Source organism: Leopardus geoffroyi, chromosome B2 (genome assembly GCF_018350155.1).
Source record: "Leopardus geoffroyi isolate Oge1 chromosome B2, O.geoffroyi_Oge1_pat1.0, whole genome shotgun sequence".
Taxonomy (NCBI): Eukaryota; Metazoa; Chordata; class Mammalia; order Carnivora; family Felidae; genus Leopardus; species Leopardus geoffroyi.
In genome coordinates, this window is record NC_059332.1 from 135,187,099 (window position 1) to 135,207,682 (window position 20,584).

At 37.7% G+C, this 20,584-nt stretch overlaps 1 protein-coding gene across 3 annotated transcripts in view; it reads left to right on the forward strand.

Moving 5' to 3' along the window:
* The window catches only part of PCMT1 (protein-L-isoaspartate (D-aspartate) O-methyltransferase), a 52,505-nt gene that overhangs the window by 12,583 nt on the left and 19,338 nt on the right, over positions 1 to 20,584 (forward strand). For all 3 annotated transcript variants that reach the window (XM_045499997.1, XM_045499998.1, XM_045499999.1), the window contains exons 2-3: positions 8,772 to 8,876; positions 10,104 to 10,135. In XM_045499997.1, coding sequence (XP_045355953.1) covers positions 8,772 to 8,876; positions 10,104 to 10,135 — 137 coding nt within the window. The remainder of the gene's footprint in view (positions 1 to 8,771; positions 8,877 to 10,103; positions 10,136 to 20,584) is intronic.

Consider the following 20,584-nt stretch of genomic DNA (forward strand, 5'->3'; position numbering starts at 1 on the left):
CCAGGTCATGATCTCCAGGTTCATGGGCTTGGGCCCCACATCGGGCTATGTGCTGATGGTGTGGAGCCTGCTTGGGATTCACTCTCCCTCTCTCTCTGTCCTTCCCCTTCTCATACTGACTCTGTCTCTCTCAAATAAATAAACTTAAAAAAATTTAAAAAAAAAAGTAAGAAACCATTTAGAGGGACACCTGGGTGGCTTAGCTGGTTAAGCATCTGACTCTCCATTTTGGCTTAGGCCATGGTCTCACAGTTCTTGAGATCAAGCCCTGCATTGGGTTCTGCACTGACAGAGTGGAGCCTGCTTGGTATTCTCTCTCTGCCTCTGTCTCCATCTTTCTCTCTCTCTCTTTCAAAAAGAAATAAATAAACATTTTAACAACAACAACAAAGACCATTTAGAGTTTTTAGTAAATTCCATATGCCTACATAGAGTAAGAAAGTAGCCAAAGAAACTCATGTGAGTTTGATAGAAGTGTATTACCTAGCTTAAGGGAAGTAGTCTGTTCACTTTGGTTTTTAGAATGTGCCTGGAACAATATGTTTGATTTTAGATATCACACTTTTAAGTATCCATGCAAAGAATGAATAAGTGAATATGATGATGATTTTAAAAGCTGATGAATATTGGAGACATTGAATGAAGCTGCTAAATCTGAGAAAGATAAGGCTTGTATCTTAAAGATATGATAAGTGGTCATATGTCTTCAGATGAATGAAAAATGTTGGCTGGATAGAAAATTCAGTATTTCTTTTGTGGCTTAAGAGAGCAGTACTAAGGTTCATGTAAGTAAGTTATAAAGAGGGAGATTTCATATTAATACAGGGAAATATAATAGAGTGATTTGAATGTGGAAATCTTCAAATAGTAATCATGATACCAATTTATGAAGAAGTTAGACTTTAGGGATCCTAAGACCCCATGTAACCTTGAGAGTCTGTGAATCATCTCTCTAGAATTTGAATTGAGTTCAAGACAAAAGAACCACTCAGTTATTTTGGGGGGCACCTGGGTGGCTCAGTCAGTTAAGTGTCTGACTCTTGATTTCAGCTCATGTCATTATCTCATGGTCATGGGATCGAGCCCCACATCAGGCTCTGCGCTGAGCATGGAGCCTGCTTTGGGTTCTCTCTCTCCCTCTCCCTGTCCCTCTTCCTCTGCCTCTCTCGCTCTCTCAAAGTAAATAAATAACATTAAAAAAAAAAGAATCATTTTGGGAAATGAATTAGAAGTCATTAAGCTGTTTGAATATGTTAGTGGAAGTATAGTCAAGTGGTTAGTAGGAATGTAACATCTCAATTTGAATGGCCCTACATCTGATTTGCTCTGAGGTCTTAGACAACTTAGTCTCTAAACTCAATTTTACCATCTGCAAAATGGAGTAATAATAGTGCTTACTTTTTTAAAAAAAATATTTTTGAGAGAGAGAGAGAGAGAGAGAGAGAGACAGAGCACAAGCAGGGGAGGGCCAGAGAGAGAGGGAGACACAGAATCCGAAGCAGGCTCCAGGCTCTGAGCTGTCAGCACAGAGCCTGATGCAGGGCTTGAACTCACAGACCACGAGATCATGACCTGGTCTCTTTTTTTATTTTTTTAAAAATTTTTTTAAAGTTTATTTATTTTTGAAGGTGAGAGAGACAGAGTGTGAGCGTGGGAGGAGCAGAGAGAGAGGGAGACACAGAATCCGAAGCAGGCTCCAGGCTCTGAGCTGTCAGAACAGAGTCCGACGTGGGGCTCAAACTCACAAACTGTGAGATCATGACCTGAGTCAATGCTGACCTCAGTCAGATGCTTAACCGACTGAGCCACCCGGGCACCCCTTTACAATGTTTTTCTATTTCATGTGCTTTGTTTGATGATTTTTAAGTATATTCTTTTGTTATTTGGAAGGTTTGTGTTTATACCTTTGTAATGTCTTTAAACTACCTTTTCTATTTGCTATCTGGTCAGTCAGTATTAAATGGTATCCTTTGATTCCCCCTATTACCTACATAACAGTCAATGATCTAATTCTACTTTACCCCTTTTTTTCTCCTCTCATTGTTTACAGATGCATTTTTTTTTACTTTGTCAGAACCATATGACATTTATGTATTATTCCACCCATGTCTCTACCCCTGTTTTAGTCTTTGCTTTACAGTTGGTTATGTGTCCTTTGATGATGTATCCCTGTTTATCTCTTGGTTAGATGAAGCACATCCTCTGGAAGATATCTCAGAAGGGCTTGTCTGACATTCCCAGAATTCTGGCACATTCAAAACATCTTTTCTCTAAACTTGATATTTGAAGGACAGTTTGACTGGGTATAAAATCTTTGGTTTACACTTAAAAAAACATCTTTATTGAGGTATAAATCAACTAATTTTAAGATTACAATCTGACAGGCACCTGGCTTGCCCTGTGGGTGGAGTATACAACACTTGATCTCGAGGTTGTGAGTTTGAGCCCCATGTTGGGCATGGAGCATACTTAAAACAAATAAAATCCTAAAAAAAAAATTATAGTTTGAAAAATTTGACAAATATAGTTGTGTAACCAACACCCTAATGATGTAGAATAGGGATTAGCAAACCACAGCTCAGAAGCCCAATCTGGTCTGGTGTCAATTTTTAGAAATAAAGACTTATATTACTTAACACAGCCATTCCCTGTATTTGGTATTGTTTGTGTTGTTCCCACACTACATTGACAGAGTTGAGTTGTTGCAACAGAGACTATTCGGCCTGCAAAGCCTGAAATATTTACTATTTTGACCTTTATGTAAATTTGCTGATCTACGATCTAGAACATTTCTTTTACCCACAGAGTTTCTCATGTTGCTTAGCAATCAATCTCCTTTACCCCTAACCTCTAGCAATCACAGATCAGCCTTGTGCCACTATGATTTTGACTTTTCTAGAATTTGATATAAATTGTCATATAGTGTACAATCTATAGGAGTCATATAGTATATATGGCTTCTTTCACTGACATTAATGCTTTTGAACTTTATCTATGTTGTTGAATGTATCAGTAGTTTGCTGTTCTTGTTGTTTTGTGGGTTTAAAAAAATTTTTTTTACATAAACTCTACCCACAATGTGGGGTTTGAACTCTCAAACTCATGACCCAGAGATCAAGAGTCGCATGCTGTATGGGCTGAGCCAGCCAGGTACCCAGTAATTTGCTTTTTAAAAATTTTTTTTTCAACGTTTATTCATTTTTGGGACAGAGAGAGACAGAGCATGAATGGGGGAGGGGCAGAGAGAGAGGGAGACACAGAATCGGAAACAGGCTCCAGGCTCTGAGCCATCAGCCCAGAGCCCGACGCGGGGCTCGAACTCACGGACCGCGAGATCGTGACCTGGCTGAAGTCGGACGCCCAACCGACTGCGCCACCCAGGCGCCCCTAATTTGCTTTTTAAACAGTTGATTTGTACTTTCTTTTCTTGAATTTCTTGAAAATGTTGCTTTATTCCTTTTTTGCTCTGAATTTTGCTCTTAGGAAATCTGACGGTTGCCCAATTTTTTTTTTTTTTAATCCTTATTACATAACTTGATTTTTTTTGCCTTGAGGCTCTGAGGGTTTTTTTTCCTTGCCTTTAAACTCTGATAGTTTGCAACAACCTCTTTGACCTCAGCCACAGGAATTTCTTACTTGACATATCTCCAAAGGCAAGGGAATTAAAAGTAAAAATGAATTATTGGGACCTCATCAAGATAAAAAGCTTCTGCACTGCAAAGGAAACAATCAACAAAACTAAAAGGCAACCAATGGAACGGGAAGAGATATTTCCAAATGACATATCGGATAAAGGGCTAGTGTCCAAAATCTATAAATAACTCACCAAACTCCATACCTGAAAAACAAATAATCCAGTGAAGAAATGGGCAGAAGACATGAATAGATACTTTTCCAAAGAAGACATCCAGATTACCAACAGACACATGAAACGATGCTCACCGTCACTCATCATCAGGGAAATACAAATCAAAGCCACACTGAGATACCACCTCACACCAGTCAGAGTGGCTAAAATGAGCAAATCAGGAGACTATAGATGCTGGCGAGGATGTGGAGAAGCAGGACTCTCTTGCACCGTTGGTGGGAATGCAAACTGGTGCAGCCGCCCTAGGAAACAGTGTGGAGGTTCCTCAAAAAATTAAAAATAGAATTACCCTATGACCCAGGAATAGCATTGCTAGGAATTTACCCAAGGGATATAGGAGTGCTGATGCATAGAGGCACATGTACCCCAATGTTTATAGCAGTGCTTTCAACAATAACCAAATTATGGAAAGAGCCTAAATGTCCATCAGCTGATGAATGGGTAAAGATGTGGTTTACATATACAATGGGATACTACTTGGCAATGAGAAAGAATGAAATCTGGCCATTTGCAACAACGTGGATGGAACTGGGGGGTATTATGCTAAGTGAAATGAGTCAGTCAGAGAAAGACAGATACCATATATTTTCACTCATATGTGGATCTTGAGAAATGTAACAGAAGACCATGGGGGAAAGGGGAAGTGGGGGAGAAGTTACAAACAGAGAGGGAGGGAGGCAAACCATAAGAGACTCTTAAATACAGAGAACAAACTGAAGGTTGATGACGGGTGGGGGAGAAGGGAAAGTGGGTGGTGGGCATTGATGGGGGCACCTGTTGGGATGAGCACTGGGTGTTGTATGGAAGCCAATTTGACAACAAATTACATACATATAAAAAAGAAAGAGGGGCGCCTGGGTGGCTCAGTTGGTTGAGCGTCCAACTTCGGCTCAGGTCATGATCTCGCGGTTTGTGGGTTCTAGCCCCGCATCGGGCTCTGCTGATGGCCTAGAGCCTGGAGCCTGCTTCGGATTCTGTGTCTCCTTCTCTCTCAGCCCCTCCCCAACTTGTGCTCTGTCTCTCAAAAATAAATAATTGTAAAAAAAAAAAAAAGAAAGCTACACCAAAGTAAATAAATAAATAAATAAATAAATAGACATTAAAAAAATTCTTCAAATAAAGTCTGATAGTTTTATTAGTAAATGTCATGAAGTTGGCCTGGTAATATTTTTACTTACTTTCTGCTAGGTTTTCTTTGAATGTAGTTTTAAATTTATTGTTTTTGTTTAATCAGCCGGAATGTTTTTATTTGTATTTTGTTTTCTTTTTACAGTATCTTTGGATGGAGTTGAGTTTTTTCGTTTTCCTATTTTTAAACATTTTGTGGACACAATTCAACAGCGCCTTTTTTCAGTATTGTGACTTGCAGTTTCTTTTTTTTTTTTTTTTAATTTTTTTAATGTTTACTTTTGAGAGACAGAGAGACAGAGTGAGTGAGAGCGGGGGAAGGGCAGAGAGTGAGGGAGACACAGAATTTGAAGCAGGCTCCAGGATCCGGGCTGTCAGCACAGAGCTGGACATGGGGCTCGAACCCACAAACTGTAAGATCATGACCTGAGCCGAAGTCGGACGCTTCACCAACTGAGCCACCCAGGTGCCCCTGACTTGCAGTTTCTTTAATGGACGATGATGTGTTGGGAGTAGTGTTGGGAAAAGGGGAGGAGTCAGCACATCTTGTTGCTCTTTTGTTTCTGTCATATCCTTAATTATCTTTTCCCTTTTGCTGCACCAAGAGGCACCATCCTTTCCCTTTTTATTTGATTCTCCCCCAGAAGTAGAACTTCTCATGGTTGCCACCTCTAGTCCCATTTAATTTTTAAATAGAACCATACAGTATCTGGTGTTTTGCTACTGGTTTCTTTCATTTAGCACAGTGTTTTCAAGGTTCGTATTATGTGGTAGCAGGAGTCAGTACTTTTATGGTTTAATAATATTTTATTGTATGGATATATCACATTTTGTGTACCCATTCATTGGTGGACATATGGGTTATTACCACGTTGGGCTATTATGAATAATGCTCCTATGTACATTTGTGTACAAGTTTCCATGTGAACATATATTTTCATTTCTCTTGGGTATACATATAGGAATAGAATTGCTGGGTTCTGTGGTAACTCTTACCTTTAACCATTTGGGGAACTGCCATTTTCTGAGGTGGCAGCACCGTTTTATGTTTCCCCCTGCAGTGCATAAGTCCTTGCCAGTATTTATCATCTGCCTTTTTGATTGTAGCCATTGTAGGGGCTATGAAGTGGTGTCTCATTGTGGTTTTAATTTGCATCTCCCTGAGCAGCATCTTTTCATGTACCTATTGGCCGCTTGTATACCTTTGGAGAAATGTCTGTTCAGATTCTTTGCACATTTTGTCTCTTTACATTGAATTGTAAGAGTTCTTTGTATATTCTAAATACAAGTCCCTTCCCAGATACATGATTTGCAAATATTTTCTCCCATTCTATGAGTTATTTTTCACTTTCTTGATAGCATCCTTAAGGCACAGAAACTTTTAATTTTGATGAAATCCAATTTCTGTTGTTTTCTCTTGTTGCTTGTGCTTTTGGTATTCTGTGAATCCATTGCCAAATCCAAGGTCATGAAGCTTTACCTCAATATTATCTTCTATGAGTTTTATGGTATTAGCTCATATATTTAGGTCTTTGATCCATTTTGGGTTAATTTTTATATATGATATGAAGTAAAGTTTGAGTTTCATTCTTTTACATGTGGTTATCCAGTTGTCCCAGCACTGTTTGTTGAAAATGACTGATCTTTCATCATTGGATGGTCTTGGCATCTTCGTCATCTCACCGTCTTTTAAGTTCCTTTCTTATAGCCAGTGCTGTGAAGATCCAAGTCCCAGGCCTATGTTCCGTATTTTAGTACTTAGTGCTGTTACTCCTTTTGAGGGGAATGATTTTGTGTGTGCTTCACCTGTATCCCCTGCTTCTGCTTTTTCTCTTGGAGTCTTTTAACCTCATCCCATCCCTACCCTGGTTTTCTGTACCCACAGGCTTACAGCAATGGGAGGGACGCTGTTGGAATTTAGTGTTTATTTTATGGGTAATTCGAAGTCTGAATATTCTCTGCCTTCTAGTAATATGAAGGCATGGGTCATGTTTGGTTTTATATATGCCCCTTCATGATCTTAGGTTGAGGATTTTTTGAGTGACTATGTGAAGAGATTCAGGTTCTGGTAACTGCCATTACCCTCTAGAACCTGGACACTCCACAGTTAATGAATAAATTAAATAAGTTTGCATAAATATTTGAAACTTCTCATGATGCTTTTACTGAAGTCTTATTTTTTTTAAGTTTATTTATATAAGTAATCTCCACACCCAGCGTGGGGCTTGAACTCACAACCCTGAGATCAAGAGTCACATATTTTTCCTTTTTTTTAAAGTTTATTCATTTATTTTGAGAGAGAGAAAGAGTGAGAGTGTGCACACACACACACGCTTGCAGGGGAGGGGCAGAAAGAGGAAGAGAGAGAATCCCAAGCAGGGGTTGCACTATCAGCGTGGAGCGTGATGTGGGGCTCGATCTCACGAACTGTGAGATCATGACCTGAGCCGAAATCAAGAGTCAGAGGCTCAACCGACTGAGCCACCCAGGTGCCCCAAGTCACATCCTCTCTCAACTGAGCCAGCCAGGCACCCCACTAAAGTCTCATTTTTCAAAGAAAATTTTTAAATGTTTATTTTTGAGAGAGAGAGAGAGAGACAGAGCACGAGCGGGGGAGGGGCAGCGAGAGAGGGAGACACAAAATCTGAAGCAGGCTCCAGGCTCTGAGCTGTCAGCACAGAGCCCAAAACGCAGGACTTGAACTCACGAACCATGAGGTCCTGACCTGAGCTGAAGTTGGAAGCTTAACCGACTGTGCCACCCAGGCGCCCCTAAAGTCTCATTTTAAAATAGTCATTCATAACGTAGCCAAATTCAGCAAAGCATATTTTGGTTAAAAAATTTTATTTCTTGAATGTTAAAGTCAAGTTCATACATTTAATCTTACAGTTTTTAGATCTGTGAGGACAGGAATATGCTATCTTGTTTATTTGTATAATCCTAAGCATATACCATTTTGTCTGGTATGTATTAGACAGTCAATAAACTTATTGAGTGAGTTAATAAGGGCTTTACTGAATAACAACATGGTACCATGAAGTTTATTCAAAGTTAACGTATTATATTTAATCTCAAAGAATGAATAGTTGGGGGACCCATATATAATCATTATTCACCCTGCTTTCCTTCTTGAAAAATTTCTTTTCGCTTGGGCTTTGTAACAGTTTATCTACTTGATTTTCATCCACCCTTGTGACTGCTCTTTGTCATAATCTCTGAAGGTTCTGCTTCCTTTGCACATCTCTTCAGTGTTCGCTTTGGTTTTTCTTCCTGTGTATTCTTCCCTGGCCACTTATTTCACTTCCGTTGCTTCAGTTACCATTCGTATAACTAGAAATTTTTATCACCGCCCTAGATCTCTTTCCTGAACTCCAGATCCACGTGTTCCGTGGACTGCTGCGTATCTCCACCTGTATGCTCTTTAGCCATTAACTGAATAAGTAAGTTACCCTTTTCTCCTTAACTCTGCTCCTTCTGTAGGATTTCTCAAGTCAGTGTATGACATCAGCATTTCAGCCATTATCCCCGTTCTTCCTTCAAAGCTAGTTAGTTAAGTATACGTTACCTATTAAATATAACTCAAATCCTACTTTTCTTCATCCTAACTGTCCTCACTGAGGACCAGGTTGTGTTTACCTGGGTCATTGCAACAACTGCCATTCGTGCTCTCTTCCAATCCAGTCTCTACAGTGCAACCAGAGTAATTATTCTAAAATATAGCTAATCATCTCATCATCTCACTCCCAGCTTAAAATGTTTGCCTCATTCGTTTCAGAAAATGGAATCATCAAAACAGATAAAGTGTTTGAAGTAATGCTGGCCACAGACCGCTCCCACTATGCAAAATGTAACCCTTATATGGATTCTCCACAATCAATAGGTGAGCTTCTGGATTTCTGAAATTGTCACATTTTTACTCATTAACTGTATAATTTTTGTTAAGTAAAGCTAGTTTGAGACACAGATATTATTACCTTGCTAATTTGAATTTTATGCCTCAGGAAGTTTCATAATCCCAAACATAACCATTTCAATAAGATGATGTTATGTATATGAAGTATGTTTTCTGTTTTCTCAAACTGTATATAATATATATAAACAATATTTTAAACATTCTTCATAAAACATACTTTTAATGAAAATTTAAGTTTAAGCTGAGTGCTCTTTAGGGCCTCAATGTTGACTGAGGTGGTTTTTCACATTAGTATCAGTTTTTTTTAATCAGTATTAAAGGAAGTAAGTGTAATAAAGTAGTTATTGATTTCTCTGCTTCACTTGCCCTGAATCTTTTGGTTTGTGCTTGATTTCAGAAAGTTCTTTATTTAACTCCTTCTCCTGAAGCAGTTTTTGCTGAACTGCTGAGCCTTGGCAGTGGGCGCCTTTGAGGCTTAGAAGTGCCTCGGGATCCTGTCGGCCAGCCGCCATACTTTCTTCTTTCAAAGCACTATAACAGTCAGCAGAGAAGATCCTGGGGACCTTCTGAACCCCGAAGGCACCTGCTACCACCGCTCAGTGAAAATTGCTTCAGATGCAGAAGCAGGTAAATAAGTTTTGAGAAAGCAGCACCGGAAGAAAAAACTTGAAAGCTAAACACTACAAAAACATTGTGAATTACCATCAGGTGTTAGTATATAGAGCAAATTGAAGTAGGTGTTAGTCTCTTAATCTACTTGGAGTGCCAGTTAGTTGTTCAATAAGTTGTCGGAAGTATGAAGCCACTTAATTTTGCAAAGATTTTGCATACCTATTGTATATGGAAGTTTGTTTTCTTTTCATAAATCTGGAGAGGAAAACAAGCCATAAAGTTACCAACTCAACTTACTTTTTCTTACTTTTTTAGCTAACTATACGGGAGAAGAAATTTTCAGAAATAGTGGGAGTGTTGTACTAGAAGAGCACATCAGCCTTTGGCATGATTGTATTTTCTCATTTTAACTGCTGCTTGACAGTACTCTAAAATGCAAAATAAAAGTTTTATTTTCTTGAGATCATAAAAACAAAAAATATTTTATGACAAAGAATTTGTGGACGTGAGAAAAGGAGTTACATGGAGTATCTGGTATGTTTTTGCATCGAATGTGTCAGTAGTTCTCTTCTTCTTTTGCAGGTTTCCAAGCAACAATCAGTGCTCCACATATGGTAAGTTAACTTTGGTCATTTGGGCACAAATGGATCACAGTTTTCCACTAAGATGGGTTTTTTTCAATAAAAAAGGTTTAAAGAAAGTTAAATTTTATCATCTATGAGTTATGTCGGTTGGTAATGAGCCTCTTTTATTAATCCATGATCTATAGAAGGAAGCCTTCTTGGTAGAAACTGTCATTAAAGTTTTTGTTGGTTGTCATTGGTATCTAATCATGTAAAAATTGGATATAAAAGGTTATTTAGTGATGAGTGAATTAGGGAGAGAGTATTTTAAATGATATAATGGACATATCATAAAATCTCAAGTTGAATATTATTTGAAATATTTTATTTGGAAAATCCATTAGGGGTTGGTCAAGAATAGCAGCTATGAAAATTTGTAACTTTGAGAAAGACCTATCTTAAGTTATCTAGCACTTTCAATCTGTTGGGAATTTTCTTGGGTTTTAAATGTCAGTTATTTGAATGAGTCCTCTATTGGTTTTTGGAGAGAAAAACAATAGCTTTTCTGATTCTCTGAAAGTATTTGGGGTTGGAGAAACTCTTATTTAAACGTAAAGACCTCTTTGTACCAAAATAAAATCATATATATGATGAATTGGTAATTATACTAGAAGAAAATATAGGAAAATTATTACTTATAAGCATTAAATAGAAATGACTTTTTAAAACATTACAAGGGGCACCTGGGTGGCTCAGTTGGTTGTGTCCAACTTTGGCTGAGGGCATGATCTCATGGTTCATGGGTTCGAGCCCCGCTTTGGGCTCTGTGCTGACAGCTTAGAGCCTGGAGCCTGCTTCAGATTCTGTCTCCCTTTCTCTGCCCCTTCCCTACTCATGCTCTGTCTCTCTCTCCTTCCCTGTCTAAAAAATAAATAAACATTAAAAAATAAAAATAATTGCAACTATGTGGATGGAACCAGAGGGTATCATGCTAAGTGAAATTAGTCAGAGAAAGACAGATACCATATGACTTCACTCGTATGAGGACTTTAAGACACAGAACAGATGAACTCAAGGGAAGGGAAGCAAAAATAATAGAAAAACAGGGAGGGGGACAAAACATAAGAGACTCTTAAATATGGAGAACAAACAGAGGGTTGCTGGAGGGGTTGTGGGAGGGGGAATGGGCTAAATGGGTAAGGGGCATTAAGGAATCTACTCCTGAAATCATTGTTGCACTATATGCTAACTTGGATATAAATTAAAAAATAATAATAATAAAATAAAACAAAAATAAAGCATGACAAAAGACAAAGAGGCCTGATATATTTTGCAACATAAAAAATTGGGATTTCTAGGGTGCCTGGGTGGTTCAGTTGGCTAAGTGTCCAACTTCGGCTCGGGTCACAATCTTGCAGTCTGTGAGTTCGAGCCCCGCGTTGGGCTCTGTGCTGACAGCTCAGAGCCTGGAACCTGCTTCGGATTCTGTCTGTCTGTCTGTCTGTCTGTCTGTCTCTCTCTCTCTCTCTCTGCCCCTCTCCCACTCATGTTCTCTCTCCAAAAAAACATTAAAAAAATTTTTTTTTTAAATTGGGATTTCTGCAGAGAAAAAAATGTTACAAGCAAAATTAAAAGAAAAACTGAGGGAAGTATTCAATAGGTAAAGTACAAGAATGATAGTTCATAGAAGAAATACAGATGACATTAGCACTTAAACCAATGAAAAGATGTCATTTTCATTTATATTTACATACTTAATAAATTACACGTTAGTATTGTAGTAAAGTACCATTTTTCATGAACAGATTGTCAGTGATCAAAGAGCTTAATACTTTGTACTGGAAAGGGGAAACGACAATTAATATACAATATACTTTTTTGTTGAGAGAGTACATTGGCAGTGTTGGAAAGCAATTTGGCAAATCTATAAAATGTGAAATAACTGTACCTTACACTCTTCAGTTTAAAAAAAAATTTTTTTTTAATGTTTATTTATTTTTGAGAGAGAGAGAGAGAGAGAGAGAGAGAGAGAGAGAGAGAGGCAGAGTGTGAGCAGGGGAGGGACCGAGAGAGAGGGACATACAGAATCTGAAGTAGGTTCCAGGCTCTGAGCCATCAGTACAGGGCCTGACACGGGGCTCTAACTCATGAACGGTGAGATCATGACCTGAGCCGAAGTTGACCACTTAACTGACTGAGCTACCCAGGTGGCCTACACTCTTCAGTTTTATTTCAAGATATTTATCCTTGAATAATATAGTATATTTTTATAGGTACAAAATTACTAACAATGTTCATTCTGCATTATTTATAACAGCAAAAAAAAAAAAAATAACAGTGATCACGAATAGCCCATTAATAGTCAGTGGTTAATAATTATACAGTGAAATACTGTGAAGCTGTTAAATGAGAAGTCTCTGTAGGGACCAGTACGGCAAGATGTTCAGCAAACATTAAGTATAAAAGAAGAGTATGTAAGAGTGTTTACAGTATTTTGTAATACGCAAAAATCAAGTCTGCACATATACATATATACATATGACTTCCTATAGGCATGAAAACTAAAAATAAGTTCTTCTAAGGTCAGAATTAGATGATTGGAGGGTGAAAGGGAGATCTACTTTTCACTCTGCACTCTGTATATTATCAGTTTCTTTTTGTTTTCTTCTTCCCTTTTTTTTTTAAAGTTTTTTTATTTACTTAAGTTGTCTCTATACCCAAAGCTCATACTCCCAACCCCAGGATTAAGAGTCGCTTCTCTGACAGCCAGCCAGGCTCCCCCTTCTTTGTTTTTTTTGTTTGTTTGGTTGTTTTTTTTCCATTCATGGAATAGGAATGGGTTTTTTTATGCATTAACTATTCAAAGAAATGAATGATTTAAAGCAAGTGTAGTCCTAAGATTCCTGCAGGCAGTTTGAAGTACTACTTACAGCAAAAGATTTATGTAGAAGCATTCATTTAATTCTCAAAGTTATTTTGGAGAATTGGTATCCTGCATGTCTGGGAAATTGACTGGAGGGGTGTGTCTTCCTATATCAAAGGAAATACTGCATGAATTTTTCTTTTCCCCTGAAGCTTGGTGCTGAGTATCCAGTTCACTGCCAAAGAAAACATGGCAGAAACTCCATGGCGAAGGAGGCATTTTTCGACAAAAAAAAATAACAACTTTAGTAAGCTACAATTCACCTACTGTAAAATTCACCCCTTTAAAGTTATGGATTTTAGTCTATTCAGAGTTGTTCAAACATCACCACTATCTAATTTCAGAACATTTTCCTCAGCTCAAAAAGTAATGCTGTACCCATTCACAGTCAATTCCCATCCCTCATCTGCCAAAGTCCTGGTAACTACTAATGTGCTTTTTATTTCTGTCTCTCCTGGACATTTCACATAAATGGAATAATACAATATATAGCATTTCGCAACTGGCTTTTTATATTTGCATTTTCAAGGTTTGTATTGTAGCATGAATCACTACTTCATTTCTTTTTATTGCTGAATAATATTCCATTGTATGAATATACCACACTTTGCTTTTTTGTCAGTTCATAGACATTTGGGTTGTTCCCACTTTCTAGCTACTGTGATTAATGCTACTATGAACATTAATGTACAAGTTTTTGTGTGTGCATGTATTTTCAATTCTTAGGAGTGGAATTGGTAGATCATATGGTGATTCTAGATTTAATATTTTGAGGAATGGTCAACTGTTTTCCAAATGGCTGCACTGTTTTACATTGCTACCAGCAACGTACAAATGGGGGTTTCAGTTTCTGCACTTTCTTGTCAACACTTGCTATTGTGTGCTTTCTTTCTTTTATCCATCCTAGTAGCTGTGATTGTGGTTTTGAGTTGCATTAGCCCTAATGATAATGATGTTGAGCATCTTTTCATGTGCTTATTGACCATTTGTAGGTCTTTGCAGAAATGGCTATTCATATCCTTTTCCATTTCTTAGTTGAGCTGTCTTTTAAGAAAAGGCTGCATTTAAAATAATATTTATTGTGGTATAATGCGTATAACATAAAACTTAACATCTTAATCATTTTTTTTTAATGTTTATTTTTTGAGAGAGAGAGAGCACATGCACGCATGACCAGCGGAGGGGCAGAGCGAGAGAAGGAGAGAATCCCAAGCAGGCCTCCATACTTAGCACAGGGGCTGATGTAGGGCTTGACCTCACGACTGTGAGATCATGACCTGAATCAAAGTCAAGAGTGAGATGCTCAACCAACTGAGCCACTCAGGTGCCCCTTAACCATTTTTAAGCATATAGTTCAGCAGTGTTAAATACATTGATACTGTCGTGTAACTAATCTCTAGAACTCTTTTCATCTTGCAAAACTAAAACTCTATACCATTCAACAGTAATTTCCCATTTCCTGGTCTCCCCAGCCCCGGGCGACCACCATTCTATTATCTATCTCTAAGAATTTGACTGGTCTAGATACCTCATAAGTGGAATCATAAAATATTTGGTTTTTTATGACTGGTTTATTTCACTTAGTGTAATGTCCTCAAGGTTCATCCATGTCATAGCTTGTATTAAAAAAAGGATTCATTTTTAATAACTTACATTTCCTTACCTATGTCTCTTAGTAAGGAAAATGTGTGTATTCATGTGTATGTGTATAGTCACGCAGTAGCTCTCTATGTATGTATGTGTGTGCAAGCAGTAATGATACAGTGTCCTTTGATGCTTGTGGAACCAGGATGTGAGTAGAATAAAATAATATTAATTATACATATGAACAGACATTGTAATATGAACAAACATTTGTGATCTTATATCATTTATTGTATAGATCTCAGAAGTATTGAAAGAGAAATGGAAAGCAAGGAGCAACTCTTTGCTCTCTGTTGACATCTCTATTTAATGAACTTTAAAATCACAGACTTGGAAGTAACTACAGCCCTGGAATATTTTCCAAAGGCGTAATTGAAAATGTAATATAGGGGCGCCTGGGTGGCGCAGTCGGTTAAGCGTCCGACTTCAGCCAGGTCACGATCTCCTGGTCCTTGAGTTCGAGCCCCGCGTCGGGCTCTGGGCTGATGGCTCGGAGCCTGGAGCCTGTTTCCGATTCTGTGTCTCCCTCTCTCTCTGCCCCTCCCCCGTTCATGCTCTGTCTCTCTCTGTCCCAAAAATAAATAAACGTTGAAAAAAAATAAAAATAAAAATAAAAAAAAGAAAATGTAATATATGCATTGGGCAAGAGATTAAAAGCAACCTGTTAAAATGGCATCCCAGTAGCAGTGAGCACACTTAGCATGCAGATATTGAATCCTAAATATCATTTCTCACTAAATGAGACTAGAGTTCCTTGGAGAAGTCACTGAATATTGGGAAATAAGGAAGTACTCACAGGTTGATGGGTGATGTTGAAAGGACATAGGAGCAGGCTTGAAGAGACTCCCAGAGGCCAATTGGAGATAATTTGAGAATTGGAAAATGATACATAATGAAGATAATGTATTTTAACATAGTAAATCAGAAACAAAAATCCATGAGTTCATAGAGATTAAAAACAAAAAAGTAAGACAGAAAATGAAAAACAGAAGAATGCCAATTAATACATATGGAGGGAATAATAAAATTAAAAAAAAAATCACTATTTTGGGGGCATGTGGGTGGCTTAGTCGGCTAAGCATCTGACTCTTGATTTCAGCTCAGGTCATGATCTCATGGTTCGTGAGTTTGATCCCCACATCAGGCCTGCGCTAACAGTGTGGGGCCTGTTTGGGATTCTCTCTCCCCCTCTCTCTTTGCCCCTCTCCTGCTTGCATGCACTGTCACTCTCTCAAAATAAATAAATGTTAAAAAATACATATTTAAAAAATAAGTAAAGTAAATAAATCACTATATTGTAATCATCAATATAACAAATTGGGCAGAGATTGTCAGTTAATCTAAAACAATTTAGAGGGGGTGCCTGGGTGGCTCAGTTTTTTTTTTTTTTTTAAGCTATTTATTTATTTTGAGAGAGAGACAGAGAGCAGGGGAGGGGCAAAGAGAAAGGGAGAGAGAATCCCCAACAGGCTCCATGCTGTCAGCACAGAGCCCAACATGGGGCTCGAACTCATGAACTGTGAGATCAGAACTTGAGCCCGGAGCAAGGGTAGGACCCTTAACTGACTGAGCCACCCAGGTGCCCCAGTAGTCAGTATTCTGAAGAACAGAAAAGTGGTCGGTGGAGGAGAACTGAAGGGAGAATATTTTATATTGACAAATACAATGCATAATCCTTGAATGGATTGGGGTAAAAACAGCTATAAAGGACATTTTGGGGGCAGTTGAGGAAATTTAAGTACAGTGTGTATGTTGGATGATGATACTAAATTGATGATTTTCACGAATGTGGTAATGGTGATGTGGTTGCAAAGGGAGATGTCTTAGTTTTTTTGGCATATGCGTGCTCAAGTATTTTGCTGTGAAGTATCATAATGTGTACAGCCTATTTTCAGATGGTATGGTAAAACAGTATGGCACAATATATAAACAGTTGGTGACTGCATATGAGGGAAAATGTGTATTCATTGTATTTGTGGGTTTGAAATTTTCCATAATTATAAAAAAACTTAAAATTTTTAATGTTTACTTATTTGTTTTTTAATGTTTGAGAGAGAGCGAGACAGAGCACAAGCAGGGGAAGGGCAGAGAGAGAGGAAGACACAGAATCTGAAACAGGCTCCAGACTCTTAGCTGTGAGCACAGAGCCCGACGTGGGGCTCAAACTCCCGAACAGTGAGATCATGACCTGAGCTAAAAGTCGGATGCTTAACCGACTGAGCCACCCAAGCGCCTCTGTGTTTATTTATTTTTGAGAAAGAGACAGCATGAATTGGGGAGGGGCAGAGAGAGAAGGAGACACAGAATCTGAAGCAGGCTCCAGGCCCCAAGCTGTCATCACAGAGCCAGACACAAGGCTTGAACTCACCCACTGTGAGATCATAACCTGAGCCGAAGTCAGACACTTAAATTAAAAAAGCTTTTAAAAAACTGTTAATTTTGGATTTAGTGATAAACATGGGTTATCCAGAAAAATACTAGCTAGGGTGATAAAAGCATGAAAAATGCTAATAATTGTGATTGAAGGCCTTGACAATAACTCAGCATACTCCCCTTTTATAAAAGCAAATCTTGTATAGACATACTGCTGAAAAAATATTCCTGGGTTTGTTTTGGAATTAAGATACCACAGTACTGCATATAAACTGGGAATTGACACCTTAAAGAAGTCCCTTCTTGTCCTTTGATTTCTGGATCCAGAAAGACAAGTATTAGGGAAGTTATTTTGTTTCTTTGGTTACTTCCAAGCTCCTATAGTGTGATACTTGTTATCGTATTATTAATAGAAATTATTAAACCTCATAACTGATTGTTATATGAATATTATGAAAGCTACTTCCGATGTTTAGTCCAGACCTTTTTCATGGTACCAATGTTTTTCACTCTTTAGACAAGAGCCTCTTTTGCGAAGCAATCTATATGAAAGATTGATAAAGTTAGTTCTCTATTACTCTTTTCCCAAAACACACCCCTCCCTCAGTGTACATTTGTGTGTTACCTCTCAAGGGGTTCTGTGGAATATTAATGACTTTCTGGAACACTGTTTGAAAACCATTGGATTGTGTGTGGCTGTATCTGTTAAAGGCCTTTTCCCCATTTTATGTTAGTTGTGGAATAGTAGCCTTAACTTTTTCGTTTTTAACTTTTTAATATGGAAAGTTTCCAACACCACATAAATAAATAGAATACTATAATGAACCCTCATGTAGCCATAATCACCTTTAATAATTACCCCAAATTTGTTAATCTTGTTTTATTTTTATTTTGTCTTCCTCTTGCTGAACTATTTAAAAACAAATCTCAAACATAATATTGTTCACCCGGCATTAGTACTTAAATGTAAATCTGATGACTTTAAAAACACAACTACAGGGGCGCCTGGGTGGCTCAGTTGGTTAAGCATCCGACTTGGGCTCAGGTCATGATCTCACAGTCTGTGGGCTTGTGCCCCGCGTTGGGCTCTGTGCTGGCAGTTCAAAGCCTGGAGTCTGCTTCCGATTCTGTCTCTCCGTGTCTGTCTGCCCTTCCCCCGCTTGCAGTCTGCCCCTCTCTCTCTCTCTCTCTCTCAAAAAGTAAACATTAAAAAAAAAATTAACTTACTACAATATTATATCATATCATATTGTTCCTTAGTATGTTATGTTGTCTTAAAACCAGTCCATGTTCAAGCTTTACCAGGTGTTTCCAAGAAGTTCTTTTATGGTTGATTTGCTTAAATCAGGATCCAAACAAGGTCCAGACGTTACATCTTTTTAGTCTTTTTCAGTCTTCTTAGTCTCTTTTAATTTTAAAAGTCTCCTTTCTTTTTTTAAATCCCACTTATTTACTGACAAAAACTCATCCATTTGTCCTATAGAATTTCCCGTATTCTAAACTTGGTTAAGATTGTTTCCTGGTAATACTTAACTTGTCCCCCCCCACCCCAACCTTTTTTTTTTTTTTTTTTTTTTTTTTTTGTCTTTTCAGGAACACTGCCTAATGGTTCTTTCCATTGCATCACATCAGGAGGGACATGATGTCTGATCATTCACTTTTAGTGACTGGAATAGTCTTTTCAGGAACTTTTTGTTGAGCTATTACACACATCAAGTAAAGTACACAAATCTTGTGTGTAGCTTGATGAGTGTTCACATATGTGTATGTGTAACCAGCACCCAGATGAAGATCAGTACGTTTCCTATGTCCTAGCAGGTTCCCTCATGCCAGTTCCTTAGCTTCTAACCTTGGTGTAACCAGTATTCTGGCTTTGGTCATGTAAATTAGTTTTCTAAATAGGGAGTTTCCAGTCTGTTCCATTTTGAACATTACCTGTTTCTGATGCTTAAAAAATTTTTAGCTTTTAACAGAATTTCAGACTTACAGAAAAGTTGTAAGAATAGTACAAGTAATTCCCATGTACTTTTTACCCATCTTCCCCTAATGTTAACCTTTTACTACATTTTCTTTATCATTCATTCCTTCTCTTTGTCTTTCTCAAATATATGTATATACATGAAATATATGTATTTTCTTTTTAATGAGCTCTTTGGGAATAATTTGGGGATAGAATGCTCTTTACCTTCAAAAATAGGACATTCTCCATAACCACAGTATCAAAATCAGGAAATAAACATTAATACAACACTGTTAGGGGCGCCTGGGTGGCGCAGTCGGTTAAGCGTCCGACTTCAGCCAGGTCACGATCTCGCGGTCCGTGAGTTCGAGCCCCGCGTCGGGCTCTGGGCTGATGGCTCAGAGCCTGGAGCCTGTTTCCGATTCTGTGTCTCCCTCTCTCTCTGCCCCTCCCCCGTTCATGCTCTGTCTCTCTCTGTCCCAAAAATAAATAAACGTTGGAAAAAAAAATTAAAAAAAAAAAAATAAAATAAAAATAAAAAAATACAACACTGTTAGCCAGTTGACAGACCTTACTTAAATTTTATCAGTTGTTCTGGTTATGGCCTTTACAGGAAAATACAATTACAGAGCTGGAGTTTCATTCAGTTGTCATGTCTTCTTAGTTTTCTTTAATCTGGAACAGTACCTCAGTCTTCTTTTATGGTCTTGAAAATTTTGTGAATATAGGCCAGTTTTTTCTAGAATGTTCCTCAATTTGGGTTTGTCTCCTGTTTCCTCATGATCAGATATGGGTTATGCATTTTTGCCTGGAATATCCCAGAAGGGATGTATTTTAACAGATGCCATATGATGTCAATGTGTCCCATTATTGGTGATGTTAATTTTGATCATCTGACTAAGTTAGTGTCAGCCAGGTTTCTCCACTGAGAAACTTGAATTCCACTGTAAAGTGACAGTTTTCATTTTTGTAATTAGTAAGTGTTTTGGGTAAACACTTTGAGATTATGTAAATCTTCTGTTATTCCTCAAATGATAATCTACAAGTTTTAGCATCCATTTATTTTTGCTGAATCAGTTATTACTGAAGTGGTTGCCAAATGGCAGTTTCCTAAGTTCATCATTTCATCAATATGAATTGATTGGGAACAATTTCTCCTTATTCTCCTATTTATATATATAGAGAGGTTATGTATTTTCTTATTATCACTATGGATTCATGAATATGTATTTTTACCAACCAAGATCTAGTAATGTTTATTGATACTGAACCTGATGATTTTTAATAATGAACGTAAGTAGGTATTTAAGGACAGCTTTTGAGATAACATTTATTGTTTTTTTTTTTAACATTTATTAGTTCTAACTTCATATTTTAGAAAAGCACTGAAATGTAAGTTTATAAAGAGGATGGAGTAGGGAAGGCTTTATTTCTTGGTTTGGCCCAAAGCATAAGCAATATGACTTTATTTGATTAATAATTTATATATACTATAAACATAAAAATATATATCCTTTGACCCCCTCAATTCTAAGAATTTATCCTACAGATATACTTTATAAGGTTTTTATAAAGATGATTATATTATCCTACATATATA